At 43.6% G+C, this 15,187-nt stretch overlaps 1 protein-coding gene across 1 annotated transcript in view; it reads right to left on the bottom strand.

The window, feature by feature from the left end:
* musk (muscle, skeletal, receptor tyrosine kinase) overlaps positions 1-15,187 on the bottom strand; it is a 185,870-nt gene that overhangs the window by 110,770 nt on the left and 59,913 nt on the right. The window contains exon 6 of the mRNA XM_069922949.1: positions 773-897. Coding sequence (XP_069779050.1) covers positions 773-897 — 125 coding nt within the window. The remainder of the gene's footprint in view (positions 1-772; positions 898-15,187) is intronic.

The following is a 15,187-nucleotide window of genomic DNA, read 5'->3' as shown; positions in this document are numbered from 1 at the left end:
GAGCTGGATACAAAACCATCACATGAGACAGAACATGAGGCAATTTGGCCCACCAAGTTTGTGTCAGCACATTCTGGTTCCTTCCAATACTCTCAGCTATTTCTCCTTCATATTTTTACCCATTTCCCTTTAGAAAAAAATTGTATCTGCACCAATAAATGACTGACCTTAAAATAAAACTTTTCACTAAGGGTTGAGAGAGGAGGTTGCAATGTCATTGCTTAAAAGGGTCCATGGTAAAGAAAGTTTCAGAGGGGATATGTACCAAATGCAGACCATTTGGATTGGCTCAGGTAGGTCACTTGGTCATTGTGAACAAAATGGGTGAAAGGGCCCGTTTCCATGCTGTACAATTCTATGACTCAATTACTGCTTGGCTTTAATTGCAGGGAAGGGCAACATTCTCAGCCTATTGCAGAAACATAGCATGCACTCTGCTGCTCCAAGGATTAGTAAAATTCACATGTGAGAAGGGAAAGATTTCAAAGGAACCTGAGGGGCACCTTATTCACACAGAAGGTGGTGGGTATATGGAATGAATTGCCAGAGGAAATAGTAGAGGAAGGTATAATTGTAATGTTTAAACGACGTGTAGATAGATACATGGATAGGAAAGGTTGAAAGAATCTGGGCTGAATGCAAGCAAATGGGATTAGCAGCACGTGCACAGCTTGAACTGCATGGGCAAGGTGGGCTGAAGTTTTCCATGCTGTAAAACTGTCTCTATGAGACCACTGATCACACTGTTGAAAGATCCATGAAATGGACTCACTGCTCTTCCATTCTCCAACCACTTGATGGTGGGAATCGGAAACCCGGTGGCTTTGCACTGCAGGATCACTTCGGAACCATAGCTGACATTTTGTGATGTGGGCGCCTTCACAATTCTGGCAGAGACTAAGGGGAAACACAGAGACACAAAGGACATCACTCACATTAAAGATCTATTATTCATACAATGCTTTGGAGGCTGGCTGGCTTCATTGCAAGGTTTCCTTGAATCTGGATGGCATCTTTCAGTACCTCAGAGTATAGGCACTTTTGTCACATAGGAAATAAAGCAGTAAATTTAGGCACAGCAAGCTCCTGCAAACCTGGATTTGATAATAATTATGTAGTCTGAGTGAATACTGAACTGCAAATAACTTTCCAGATCCTCTTTGGAACAGCTGCATGGAGTAAATTAAATTCATCAAGCAAAGTAGACAGGGTCTCGGTTTGAAGTCACATCCATATAGAGCAGGGATGGCCAAACTTACTTAATGAAAGAGCAACATATGAAAATATTCAGATGTTTGAGAGCCATAAGATATGAAAAAAAATTACATTCACGTTTTTACTCTTACATGCATATTTTGTTACAAAAATGTTACATAAATATTAAGAAATACATTTATGTAATAATATTTATTCTTGTATGTAATTTTAAATCTGCTAACATGTATTAGTTTCAATATTTAAAAAGTACACATATACATGCCAAATATTTTCAAAATCCTGATCATTAAATATGTATTTTTGCATTGTAAGGGAATTAAAGGGTTATGGGGGAAAGGCGGAACTGGGTCCATGGCCAGATCAGCTGTGATCTCACTGAATGTGGGAGCAGGCTTGACAGGCCAGATGGACGACTTCTGCTTGTTTTTGATGTGTTCTCTTTGGGAACAGCTGTTACTGATCTCTGCAGATATCTGCACCATAACAGTGTTCACAGCCAAGCAACCCGATGCAAGTTGCCTCCTGCAGCAGGGCGAGGCCAGGGGATCCAACCTCCGCTCCCCTTTTATCAGTCATTGGCAGGATGGTGGGAGCGGCTGCTGGAAGCGGCCCAACCTCTGCATTGCCTGGTGCTGACTCTCTATCTGGTGGGGCCAGGGCTCGTCCGTGGCCACTGACAGGACGTTCACTGCTGCTGCCAGCTCCATTTCTGTCCTGGTTTGGTACCTGGACGAGGTTCTCATTGGGGACCTCCTCCAGCCTCTCCTCACCATCTCTCTCACCTTGCTCCCCCCATGCCAGAGTGCTTGGACAGCCACCCAGTTTCTGGGGCAGGCCATGCCTTATCACAACTCTCCTGGCCCAGCCACAGCTTCCTGACCTCTGTGGCCACTTTTTCCTGTAGATGGCCCTCAGCATTACCAGACCCTCCTATCACACACTCACCATGTTGGCAGTGTTCTGCTGTGGTGTAGCTCAGCACAAGTGAGGAGAACGGTAATGTGGCACATTTGGCAGAGTGGTTAGCAAAACGCTGTTACAGTGCCAGCAACTAGGACCAGGGTTCAAATCCTGTGCTGTCTGTAAGGAGTTTCTACGTTCTCCCCATGTCTGCATGGGTTTACACTTGGTGCTCTGGTTTCCTCCCAACCTCCAAAAAATGGGTTTGTATGTCAATTGGGTGTAATTGGACAGCACAGGCTCATAGGCCAAAGGTGACTGTTACCGTGCTGTATGCCTAAATCTAAATTTAACCTGACTCCAGCATGTCCTATTCGCTCCACTCCTCTGCAGGGGGCTTTCCTCCAGTGCCCACTCCTTTTTACCCTCTCGTTATCATGCAGCCTGGACTGTGAAGTGACCATCCCAGGGCCTTCTGATCTGGCTGCAGGGATTTAGAGTATCCTGGGACTGCTTTTGGAGCGCTGGTATCTCTTCCAGCCAACATATTTCTACAAGTTATTTCAAAGAGCCGCATGTGGCCCACGAGCCATGGTTTGGCCATCCCTCATTTAGTGTCTCGGCTCCACGAACAGTCTCTTAACAGCAGTTTTTTTTAAAACAAATTTGTTTTTCAAAACAACATCTCTAGCTGTACTCTCCCTTGTACACCAACACTTAGTGACAACAGGAAAAGGGAATAAATGGTTGGTATAAACAGGCCACACTGCTCTTGGATTTACATGCAAATTTACCCCCCAAAAGCAGTGTAAAATTCAAGTAAATGCCTCCAGCTTTCTGAAGGGCTATAATTAAAATAAAGGAGAAGTTTCTATTATGGCCAATGAATGATGTCCAAGGAGCCAACTTCATTGGTACTCCACCTACTACCAAAACATAAATACTCTGCACAGCTCTGGCATGAGTGTGCATCTGTATGAAAATAACCGATGCAATGCACAAAAAAGCTATAGAAACTCAATAGGTTACGCAGCATCCATTGGAAGTAAAGGGTAGTTTTAGTTTTTTTTTGTTTTCATTTTTTTTAAGATTTAACTTGTTAAATAAGGGTTTAAATAAGGTTGTCAGAGATCATATCATTAAATTAGACAGAACTTGCCCCTTTGTTTAAATCAAGGGATGGTCTAATATAGTTTTACTTATTTCCTATCCATATGTATATGATATGACCTGTCATTTGTTTTATTAAAAGATGTTCTATGTAGGATTTAGATGTTAAATTCAAAAATATTTTAAAATAGGAAGTAAAGGGTAATCAATGAATTAGGCTTGAGGCCTTCGTCAAAAAATGAGCAAAAAGAAAGCAGGGACCTGAATAAAAAGGTGGTTGAAGAGAGGAGGGAAGAAAGGGCAGGGGGAGGAGCACAGGCCAACAGGTCATAGGTTGTTATGGAAATTATCCGCTAAGATTCCGAAGTTCCCAAATCTATGCTCTCTAACAGCTAACAAGAGCCAAGACTGTAAAAAAAAATCATTTATTTATTTAGAACCTTTAACAAGTAAAAGGGCCCATGGGAACTTTGCTTAAAGCCTTTACTCGTCAGTGCTCTAAGGGTAGATATTTGCAGCATAGCAAAAGGCTACTTGATCCATCGTGCCTCTTCCGATCCTATGAATTTGTTTTGTTCATTGGTTATGGAGCAGATCAACTCCTCTCTGAGGAAGGACCTGGACTCTCTTCAATTCACCTATCATTACAACATCAATGGCAATGCCACCTCTGTGTTAGATCATCTGGACCACAAGAATATCTTCATCAAGCTACTGTTCATTGACTACATCTTGGGGTTCAAAAACATCATACCATAAAAACTCATGAGCAGACAAAGGAACGTGGGACTGTTTATCTCTCTGCAACTAGATCCTCGACTTTCTCAGCATCAGACCCCAATCAGTAAAGATCAGCAACATCACCACCTCCTTGCTGACCATCAACACAAAGGCATCCAAAGGCTGTGGCTTAGTCCCCTGCTCTATTACCTTTAAACTCATAACTTTATAGTCAAGGGTATTGGTGAGCTGCTTCTGGATATGTGCAGTTCTGGTCTCCTTACTTGAGAAAAGATATACTGGCTTTGGAGGCGGTGCAGTGGAGGGACACGAGGTTAATTCCGGAGATGAATTTTAGCCTATCTTCTTTGGCTTGGCTTCGCGGACGAAGATTTATGGAGGGGGTAAAAAGTCCACGTCAGCTGCAGGCTCGTTTGTGGCTGACCAGTCCGATGCGGGACAGGCAGACACGATTGCAGCGGTTGCAAGGGAAAATTGGTTGGTTGGGGTTGGGTGTTGGGTTTTTCCTCCTTTGCCTTTTGTCAGTGAGGTGGGCTCTGCGGTCTTCTTCAAAGGAGGCTGCTGCCCGCCAAACTGTGAGGCGCCAAGATGCACGGTTTGAGGCGTTATCAGCCCACTGGCGGTGGTCAATGTGGCAGGCACCAAGAGATTTCTTTAGGCAGTCCTTGTACCTTTTCTTTGGTGCACCTCTGTCACGGTGGCCAGTGGAGAGCTCGCCATATAATACGATCTTGGGAAGGCGATGGTCCTCCATTCTGGAGACGTGACCCATCCAGCGCAGCTGGATCTTCAGCAGCGTGGACTCGATGCTGTCGACCTCTGCCATCTCGAGTACCTCGACGTTAGGGGTGTGAGCGCTCCAATGGATGTTGAGGATGGAGCGGAGACAACGCTGGTGGAAGCGTTCTAGGAGCCGTAGGTGGTGCCGGTAGAGGACCCATGATTCGGAGCCGAACAGGAGTGTGGGTATGACAACGGCTCTGTATACGCTTATCTTTGTGAGGTTTTTCAGTTGGTTGTTTTTCCAGACTCTTTTGTGTAGTCTTCCAAAGGCGCTATTTGCCTTGGCGAGTCTGTTGTCTATCTCATTGTCGATCCTTGCATCTGATGAAATGGTGCAGCCGAGATAGGTAAACTGGTTGACCGTTTTGAGTTTTGTGTGCCCGATGGAGATGTGGGGGGGCTGGTAGTCATGGTGGGGAGCTGGCTGATGGAGGACCTCAGTTTTCTTCAGGCTGACTTCCAGGCCAAACATTTTGGCAGTTTCCGCAAAGCAGGACGTCAAGCGCTGAAGAGCTGGCTCTGAATGGGCAACTAAAGCGGCATCATCTGCAAAGAGTAGTTCACGGACAAGTTTCTCTTGTGTCTTGGTGTGAGCTTGCAGGCGCCTCAGATTGAAGAGACTGCCATCCGTGCGGTACCGGATGTAAACAGCGTCTTCATTGTTGGGGTCTTTCATGGCTTGGTTCAGCATCATGCTGAAGAAGATTGAAAAGAGGGTTGGTGCGAGAACACAGCCTTGCTTCACGCCATTGTTAATGGAGAAGGGTTCAGAGAGCTCATTGCTGTATCTGACCCAACCTTGTTGGTTTTCGTGCAGTTGGATAATCATGTTGAGGAACTTTGGGGGACATCCGATGCGCTCTAGTATTTGCCAAAGCCCTTTCCTGCTCACGGTGTCGAAGGCTTTGGTGAGGTCAACAAAGGTGATGTAGAGTCCTTTGTTTTGTTCTCTACACTTTTCTTGGAGCTGTCTGAGGGCAAAGACCATGTCAGTGGTTCCTCTGTTAGCGCGAAAGCCGCACTGTGATTCTGGGAGAATATTCTCAGCGACACTAGGTATTATTCTATTTAGTAGAATCCTAGCGAAGATTTTGCCTGCAATGGAGAGCAACGTGATTCCTATAAGAGAGATTGAATTGCCTGGACTATACTTTCTGGAATTCATAAGATGCATGAGGATCTTACAGAAATATCTAAAATATGAAAGAGATAGATAAGATAGAGGCAGGAAGTTTGTTTCTACTGGTAGGCAAGACTAAACCAAGACACATAGCCTCATGATACATGAAGCAGATTTAGGATGGAGATGAAGAAAAACTGTTTTTTCCAGAAAGTAGTGAAGCTATGGAATTCTCTGCTTAGGGAAACAGTAGAGGCGGTTTTGTTACATATAGTTAAAACAAAGTTAGATAGATTTTTGCATAGCAAGGGCATTATGGGTTATATGGAAAAGCCAGGGAGTGTGAAAAGTAGATTAAATCAAAGCAAAATTATTATGCCATCTACTTTGATTGTCCCTTTAAACATTCTACGCCCACAAAAGATATGTTTGTGCTGTGCTCACCCTTCTCTAAAGCTTCACTTCAGTTCTGTGCTTTGGCACAACAGTAGCTGTATCCGTCCCAACACAACACTGCACAATCCCAGGGAGCAAAGTTGAAGTTGCTGCAGCACATCTGCTCATCTGGATTCATGGGCAAGCTCTGGATTTGCTGATCTCTTCATTCTACTGCCTTGTTTTCCCAGCAACAAAGCAACCATTTATTTTTCAGAAAAAAAGAAACTAGGGGATGAAAACCTGACATAACGATAGAAAGTGCTAGGTCAGACAGCATCTGTGAAAAGCGAAACAGCTGAGCCATTTTCATCAGAATCTGTTAATATAACCATATAACAATTACAGTATGGAAACAGGCCATCTCAGTCCTTCTAGCCAACACTGAACCAAGAACTCTCCTCTAGCCCCACCTATCTGCACCTTGCCCATAACCTTCCATTCCCCTCCCATCCATATATCTATCTAATTTTTCCTTAAATGACAAAATGGACCCTAACACCACTACTTCTCCTGGAAGCTCATTCCATACAACCACCACTCTCTGTGAAGAAGCTCCCCCTCATGTTACTTCTAAACTTTTGCCCCTTAATTCTTAACTCGTGACCTCTTGTCGCAATCTCTCCTACCCTCAAGGGAAAAAAGCCTATCCACATCAACTCTATCTATCCCCCTCATAATCTTAAATACCTCTATTAAATCTCCCCTCAACCTTCTACACTCCAAGGAATAAAGACCTAATCTGCTCAATCTTTCTATGCAATCTAGATTCTGAAACCCAGGTAACATTTTTGTAAATCTTCTCTGCATTCCCTCTCCTTATTGATATCCTTCCTGTAATTCGGTGACCAGAACTGCACACAGTATTCCAAATATGGCCTCACCAATGCCTTGAACAGTCTCATCATCACCTCTCAACTTCTGTATTCTATGCTTTGATTTATAAAGGCCAGCATATTAAAAGCCTTCCTCTCCACCCTATCCACATGAGATTCTACATTCAAGGAGCGATGAACCATTATTCCTAGATCTTTTTGCTCCACTGCATTCCTCAATGTCCTCCCATTTACTATGTATGTCCTGTTTTGATTATTCCTTCCAAAATTAAGCACTTCACACTTCTCAGCATTCAACTCCATCTCCCATCTTTCAGCCCACTCTTCTAAGCTGTCCAAATCCCCCTATAATCTAAAAACCTTCTTCATTATCCACAATTCCACCTATTTTAGTATCATCCACATATTTACTAATCCAATTTACCACCCCATCATTCAGATCATTAATGTAAATGACAAACAGTAAGGGACCCAATACAGATCCCTGAGGCACACCACTTGTTACCTGCCTCCAGCCTGACAAACAATTATCCACGACGACTCTCTGGCATCTCCCTTCCAGCCACTGTTGAATCCATTTGACTATCTTAAAGTTAATACCTAGCACATGAACCTTCCTAACTAACCTTCCATGTGGAATCTTATCGAAGGCCTTACTGAAGTCCATATAGACAACATCCACTGCTTTCCCCTCATCAACATTCCTAGTCACCTCTTCAAAAAATTGAAAAAGATTGGTCAAACATGACCTTCCATGCACAAACCCATGTTGAGTGTTCCTGATCAGATCATGTCTCTCCAGATTCTTATATATATTATCTTTAAGAACGCTTTCCATTAACCTTCCTACTACAGACATCAAACTTAAAGGCCTATATAATTGCTAGGCTTGCTCCTCGAACCTTTTTTAAACAAAGGAACCACATTAGCAACACGCCAATCCTCCGGCATTATACCCGTCTCTAATGACATTTGCAAAATCATTGTTGGAGCAAAAGACAATCTGGGGAGGAACTCAGCAGGTTGAGGAACTTCAATGGGTGAAAAAGAACTGTTGACATTTTGAATCAAAATTCCATCTTATCAGTCAACAACTCTTTTCCTGGTAAATATTGCCGCATCTACCATCTCATGACTCTGTTAATATTAACTCTGCTTTTCTCTCTACACAAGTGCTGCCCAACCTGTTGAGCATTTGTTCATCTTCAAGCAAAATATACGTGCACTTAGCAGGAATGATTTGTAAATAAAAATACACGAAACAAAAATGATCATTTATTCTCCCTGATGCCATTCATTCCTCTACCCAGGGGCAAGAAAAACCAATCTACTCTCAGTCAGCAATAACTCCCTGGCATTGGCCATCTTGGGCCACACTAGCAAAACTCTCATCCCTGGCTTTGTACCACTTAGGTGCAACTATCCTGATGTTCCCTGTTTTGTCTCCCATCCTCTCCATCCTCTCCCTCTCACAAGCAAACAGGTTTTCATAAAGACTCTCACCCTGAAATGCAAACTTGTTCCCCCCTGCCCCCACCCCCCCCCCCCCCCCCACCACCACAGATTATGGCTGACCTGCTGGGTATTTCTAGTGCTTTTGGTATTATGTCAAATTTTAACAATTGTGGGTTTTTTTTTATATTAGAGGTGGAGAAATCTTTGCTGCCTGTGTCTTTGGTTGTTTTATCCATTTAGCTTACACTCACCAACCTGCCATGTCACAGGATTTTAGCCAATTCTTGACTGATTTTTTTCATTTAAAAAATATACTTTATTCATAATAAATTCAGGAAATGCAGTCAGTACACATCTTTCTCTACATCCATTCTATCATCAAATTAATGCATTCTCCTACAATATGTCAATGCCACTCACTTCTCCACCTTAAACCATGCACCCTTGAGGGATTCTCATCCCTGTTTCCAAGCCCCTCTCCTCCCATGCCACTTCTTCCAGACCTGGGTTGCTGTGTTTACTTCAGGTTTTCATGGAACACATTTGGGAGAGTGGTGACACTTACAATCTGTATATGTGATACAGAAGAGGTGGCCAGGAATGCACAATGATGTCAAATGGTTTCCCGAGGTTTCCTTACAAGAAGTGAATAGTTTCACTGTGAATGGAGTGCAAATACTGCAGCAGGTCCCAACCACAGGGTGGAGACTTGCTCGTAGTTAAAAGGCTGTGCTTACCTGGGCCATCTTCTGCCACTTTCATTTCTCCCATGGGAATCATTGCCCTCCCACCAGCCTACATCTTCTCAAAATTCTGAGATTCTTCCTCAGCCTACCCCATGTCATCATCTCTTCATCTCACCCCAAGACTCATTAATCCTCCAGCTGTGCTTTGCACCCGCCCTCCCTCCCTCCTACCTCAAACTTCCCCGCAGCACCAGCTTTGTGCTGAAGATCAGACACTGACACATTGCTGCAATTGAGCTAACCAGGAAGGGTGGCCTCACTGATTCTCTTGTTGTTTTCACCCTCACTTTGTGGAGCTGGGCTTCTGTTCATTTCAGAATTAGCCGTCTCTCTGGTTTGGTGTTGGAGCATAAGGAAAATATGTCGAAAGATTCTCCATCACCACCTAAAACAAGGTGATTTCTGTTTAATTCTTCCCATCCATTTTTTGAAGACTGGTTCACACTTAGATGTACTTCCGACAGTTTTGCAGTTCTTTAAATTATTTGCCTGAGCCTTGATGGTATTGGCAACCTTTCAAACAACAGTTAGGAACATCACTTACTGAGGCTGTGTGTAATTGATGTCAATAGATAAAACAGAAGGGTTTCACAGTTATCTGGACATCCCAATGTGTTAACAATTAATGAAGCATTGCTGAGGTCTGCACACTGCAGTAACATTGGAAGCACAGCAGCCAACTTGCCACGTCCAGCAACAATAACCAAATAACCGCCTTGAAATCCAATTGCAATAACATCCAGTTGCACAACCAACCATTTCCCAGTTAACTGTATATTAAGTTAGTTGTATATCCAAGCAAAGTGTTGTTGTGGACATGAGACTAAATTGGAGTGAAGCATAGAAACTTGGGGCAGGAGTAGGCCTTTCAACCCTTCCAACTTGCTCCACCATTCAGCATGTTCGTGGATAATTATCCACTTCATTATCTGTTCCTGTTTTCTCCTGTTGGCACCTCGGATCTCCTTAAATATATTTAATAACAGTCTCCACTCCTTCTGTGGAAGAGGGCACCATCTCTTAGTGAAGAAGCTTTTCCTTATCCCAGTTCTAAGTAATATAGGCCATATTGTACACTGTGACCTCTGGTTCTGGAGTCTTCAGAGTATCTTCCTTATATCTATTCTGCTAAGAATATTTTTGCTCTGGAACAATTAGGACATAGTAGTGCTGCACCAGATTAGAGGCCCACTAACCTAGATCCCATTACTTACCATCTATCTTTTAGGCCCTTGCATTCCCACCCCCTGCCCTGCTATATACTGACATCACCCTTATTCACGATCCTCCTGTCTCTGAGACCTTATCTCTCACTCCCCCTTCTGAGCTCCAACCTGGCTACAAAGCACTGAGAGCCTTCAAAACAAACTCTTCCCACCAGCCCATTATCAACACGATCCTTGCGACCTGATCGTCTGCACCCTAATTCTAATGGAACTCTTCCATCCTATTTGGGTTTCTGATGTCATTTATGTCATCCAAACTTCCACAAATTCTTGAGAAAGTAGAGGTGCTGATATGCTTTCTTCACAATGCCATCAGTGTGTTGCATCCAGGAAAGATCTTCCAAATGGAGACTCCCAAGAACGTAAATTTGCTCACCCTCTCCATCTCTGAGCCCCCAGTGATCACTGGTGAGATACAAACCAGAGGACATGAGTTAAGAGTGAAATGGGAAAAGTTTCATAAGGGGGAACCTCTTCATGCAGAGAGTGATGGGAGTGTGGAACCTGCTGCCAGCTGAAGCGGTGAATGATGGCTCCATTTTAACATTTAGGAAAAATTTGGACAGGTACATGGGAAAGGTATACTCATTAATCCCTCCAGCTGTGCTTTGCACCCACCCTCCCTCCCTCCTACCTCAAACTTCCCTGCAGCACCAGCTTTGTGCTGAAGATCAGATGTTGACACATTGCTGCAATTGAGCTAATCAGGAAAGATGGCCTCACTGACTGTGGACTAGGCAAAAAAAAAATCAGTTCGGTATAAACTAGAAGGGCCAAAGGGGCCTGTTTCTGTGTTGCAACGTTCTATGGTCCCATCTCAAGCTCTGAGGTTAGACCACTACCACTCCCCCTCTTCTCAGGTTCAAACTAGGCTTCTGAGATCTGCATTAGGACCATACATAACCAACTTGCTCTGCACTGCAAATTCCAAACCACCAACTCCACAGATTCTCATCTGCTTTAAAATCTTCGAGTAGCAACAATTTCTTAATCCTGTATTTAAATTAACACATAACCTAGCACCTATCACATTTCTGCAAGAGTTCCAAATTTATCCCACCTTTTTCCTATAGAATTGCTTTCTATCTAAAAGGGAGCACATTTTCTACTGGGTGGTATTCGTTAACATTTGTGGCATGTGACCAACACCTCTCTGTGCTGTTTTTCATTGTTTATTGTAATACTTGCCAGAGGTCTGTCCAACTCTGTGGAGTATACACACAGTAGAAATTCTATTCTAGCTCCCTATAAATTTATTTTGTTAACCAAGTGCTTTGTTAGTTTAATTTACTGGCTGATCTTCTTTATTTTAAAGGGGAAATGACAGAAAGTGATTGAAACAGAACTGGTTGGAAATTTGTAGTCTGTGCCTCCAATGCTAGGCTCCCAAATGAACAGATTGCATTTCTCACCATTTGCTTGAGGCATCCCTTTTAGTAGGATGACAATTACAATCAAAGTGCCCTCCAACCTTACCCCAGGCTTCGTTGCTTCATTCCTTAGTGGATGAAATTAGCATCTTTCCTTCATTCTGTCAAGTATTCGCAGCCTTTTATTAGGTCGAGGTAAACAACAATTGGGAGCAGCTTTCCTAAACCCACCAGAGCCACAGTTTGTATGTAGGATCTATTTTTGCACTTCAATCAGCCCCTTCTTATGTATAGCTCTGAACCTGGGCAGCTCCTATTCTAGACTACTGATCAAGTACATGAGGGTAGTCAAAGGAAGTTGTGTCTTGTCCATCTTGTCAGAAGAGCATTCATTTGGAATTTCTATTTTGAGTTTTGATAACTTTAAGAAACGGATTTGTATTTCGCCAGCACAATTCACCGCCTGAAATGATTTGGTTCATAGGAAATGTGACAGCCAACAACTATGAGATAATGACCAGATAATTTGTTATGGTGATGTTGATTTCATGATATATATTGATTGGGAAACCAGGGAGAAGCCCACAGCTCATATTTGAAACAGTAGGGGTTTACAAATTGGATTGTGATATGATTCTACCCATCTACAGGCCAATTGGTTGGTAGAATTTAAAAAAAAACTTCATGGGTAGGCAAACCACCTTGGAGATGGATTGTCTACCCGTGTACCTGCACCATGTAGTGTGCAATGGCCATCTTCCTTACCCATAATCCCCTCACTGCTGGAACATCAGAATGGTTCCAGCAGCAAGGGGGATTATGAGTAAGAAGGACAGCCATTACTCCTGTCCCACCCCCCGCTGGCCCACTCTGTTTCCTGCTGGCCCATTCTGCTACCCGCCAGCCCGACAGTATTCCCCCTGCCCCCGACAGCCATCTCTCCCGGCCCCGACAGTGTTCAGACTCCGCACTCGCCCTAGCCCCAACAGTGCCCTCCACCCCACCCCCACCCCGGACACTTACCTTTTGGAGGCCAACACAGGGAACATGCGAGGCCTCTAGTGACGCGGTGAGTGAGTGACACATCACTCACCATGTCACCGTAGGGCGGGAGTGCCCTTAATTTGCCTGATTGCTATTCACCTGGGCAGTTTAGCGTCCAGTGTGTAGGGGGCTGCAGGGGCCCGCTACACGGGTAGAATACACTGGTCCCAAGCAGCCCCAGTTTGTAAATGCCTAGTATAATGGGATCTTTCACACCACACACAGTGGCAAATGGGGCCTCATCCAAAACAAGCTTGAAGGTCATAGAACATGGAACAATACAGCTTAGTAGAGGCCCTTGATGTTGTGCCAACTCATATATTCCTTCCAAAACAAAACTAAACCCTCCATACCTCATAACCCTCTATTTTCCTTTTATCCATGTGTCTAAGAGTCTCTTTAATGCCCGTAGTGTTTCCACCTCCACCACCATCCCCAGCAAGGCATTCCAGGCACCCACAACTCTCTGTGTAAAAAACATACCCTTAATGTCTCCCCTAAACCTCCCTCTCTATCACAGAAACAGACTCACGAGTCCAACATGATCATGGAGAGCCTCAGGCAGTGTGGCTAATCCTAAACTAACCCCATTTTATTCTCACCACATTTCCATCAACTCTCCTCAGATTTTACTTACACACTAGGGGAATTTAGTTAACCTAACAACCTACACATCTTTGGGATGTGGGAGGAAAGCTATGAGGTAACGGAGAACTGGTAAACTTCTCATGAGGTCAGGATTGAACCTGATTCACTGTAGCTGTAAGGCAGCAGCTCTACTAGCTGCATCACCATACCCTCTGCATGGAACAGGACCTTTGAAAGTGCAGTGTTCTTCAGCACTGTTCACAAATGTCAGCCCAGATATTTGCATTTTGTTTAGTTAGTGGTCTGAAACACCCATCCTCTGATACAAGGTCTGAAGGATTACTCATAGAGAAATGGCTGACACAGGTAAAAGTGGGCTGGAAGTGGTAAAAATGACTGAAGTGAGCTGTTAACAGGGCAGCAGGGTGGCACAATTAGTTGAGCCGCTGAATCATAGCTTCAGAGACCTTGGTTCAATCCTAACCTCATCTGCTGTCTGTGTGAAGTTTGCACATTCTCCCTGTGATCATGTGGGGTTATTCTGGGTGTTCTAATTTCAGAATGAAATGAACATGTCATGAAATTTGTTTACTGGCTACTGAAAATTGTTAATTTGTTAATTGGCTACTGCAAATTGCTTCTGTTATGTAGCTGAGTTGAATTTGGAAGGAGTTAATGAAATGGGGAGAATAAAATGGGATTAAGATAGGGTGGGTGTAAATAGGGAGTTGATGGCTGATGGTGATTTGGTGGCTGTCTCTCTCGCTCTCTCACTGGCCATCTTTCTTAATAAGTTTACCTTTGGAGATGAGATTGAATTTGACAACCCATTTATTATTGTAATTCATTTGAGAAAATAGATACACGTTTGAAAAGGAAATGAGCAGGGAAGTGCCACAAATTGGATAGCCCTTTCAAAAGGCCAGCCTAAGCCTGATGGACTAAATGGCCTACCTTGTGCATTAGGATTCAACAAAACCAAATCAAAGTTGCACCTTGTGTGTGTGGGACAGGAACAATCTGATAAACTAAATCCTCCGGTATCTGGAGCTCCAGGGTTAAGACCTTTATCTAGTCATACAAAGTCTGCACTCAAAATATAAAAGCATACAACATTCCTGCAGATTCAATTCTGTTAACCTAATATTCAAAATAAATACAATCAGGAACAAGCAGAGAATTGCTGGAGGAACTTAACAGGCCAAGCAGAATCCATGGGTAGAAGTGGTCAGTCGACATTTCGGGTTTGAACCTTTTATCATTATAATCAGGAGATGACTTTTTTGGAAAGATTTAATTACACATTATTTCTATTACAATCTCCAATGGGCATGGAAATTGAAGACAATTAAGCCTGAAAATAATTAACTTACTTTAGCTTTTAACAAGATAGAAAGAAACCATTTGGTTCAAGAAGCCATTGGGAGGGGTGGGGGGGGGGGGGGGGAGGGGGAGGGAAGAAGTGGATAGCAGATAGGAGGATTTGTGAATGAGATTGAAGTTCCTGGATGGTATGTTGCCTCCCAGGTGCCAGGGTCCAAAATGTCTAAATTGAGTTCACAGCATTCTACAGGGAGTAGGTGAGTAGCAAGATGTCATGGTCCATGTGGGGACC

This window comes from Narcine bancroftii, chromosome 1, assembly GCF_036971445.1.
Source record: "Narcine bancroftii isolate sNarBan1 chromosome 1, sNarBan1.hap1, whole genome shotgun sequence".
Taxonomy (NCBI): domain Eukaryota; kingdom Metazoa; phylum Chordata; class Chondrichthyes; order Torpediniformes; family Narcinidae; genus Narcine; species Narcine bancroftii.
The sequence above is the reverse complement of the archived record's forward strand: the minus strand, read 5'-3'. Positions and strand labels throughout refer to the sequence as shown.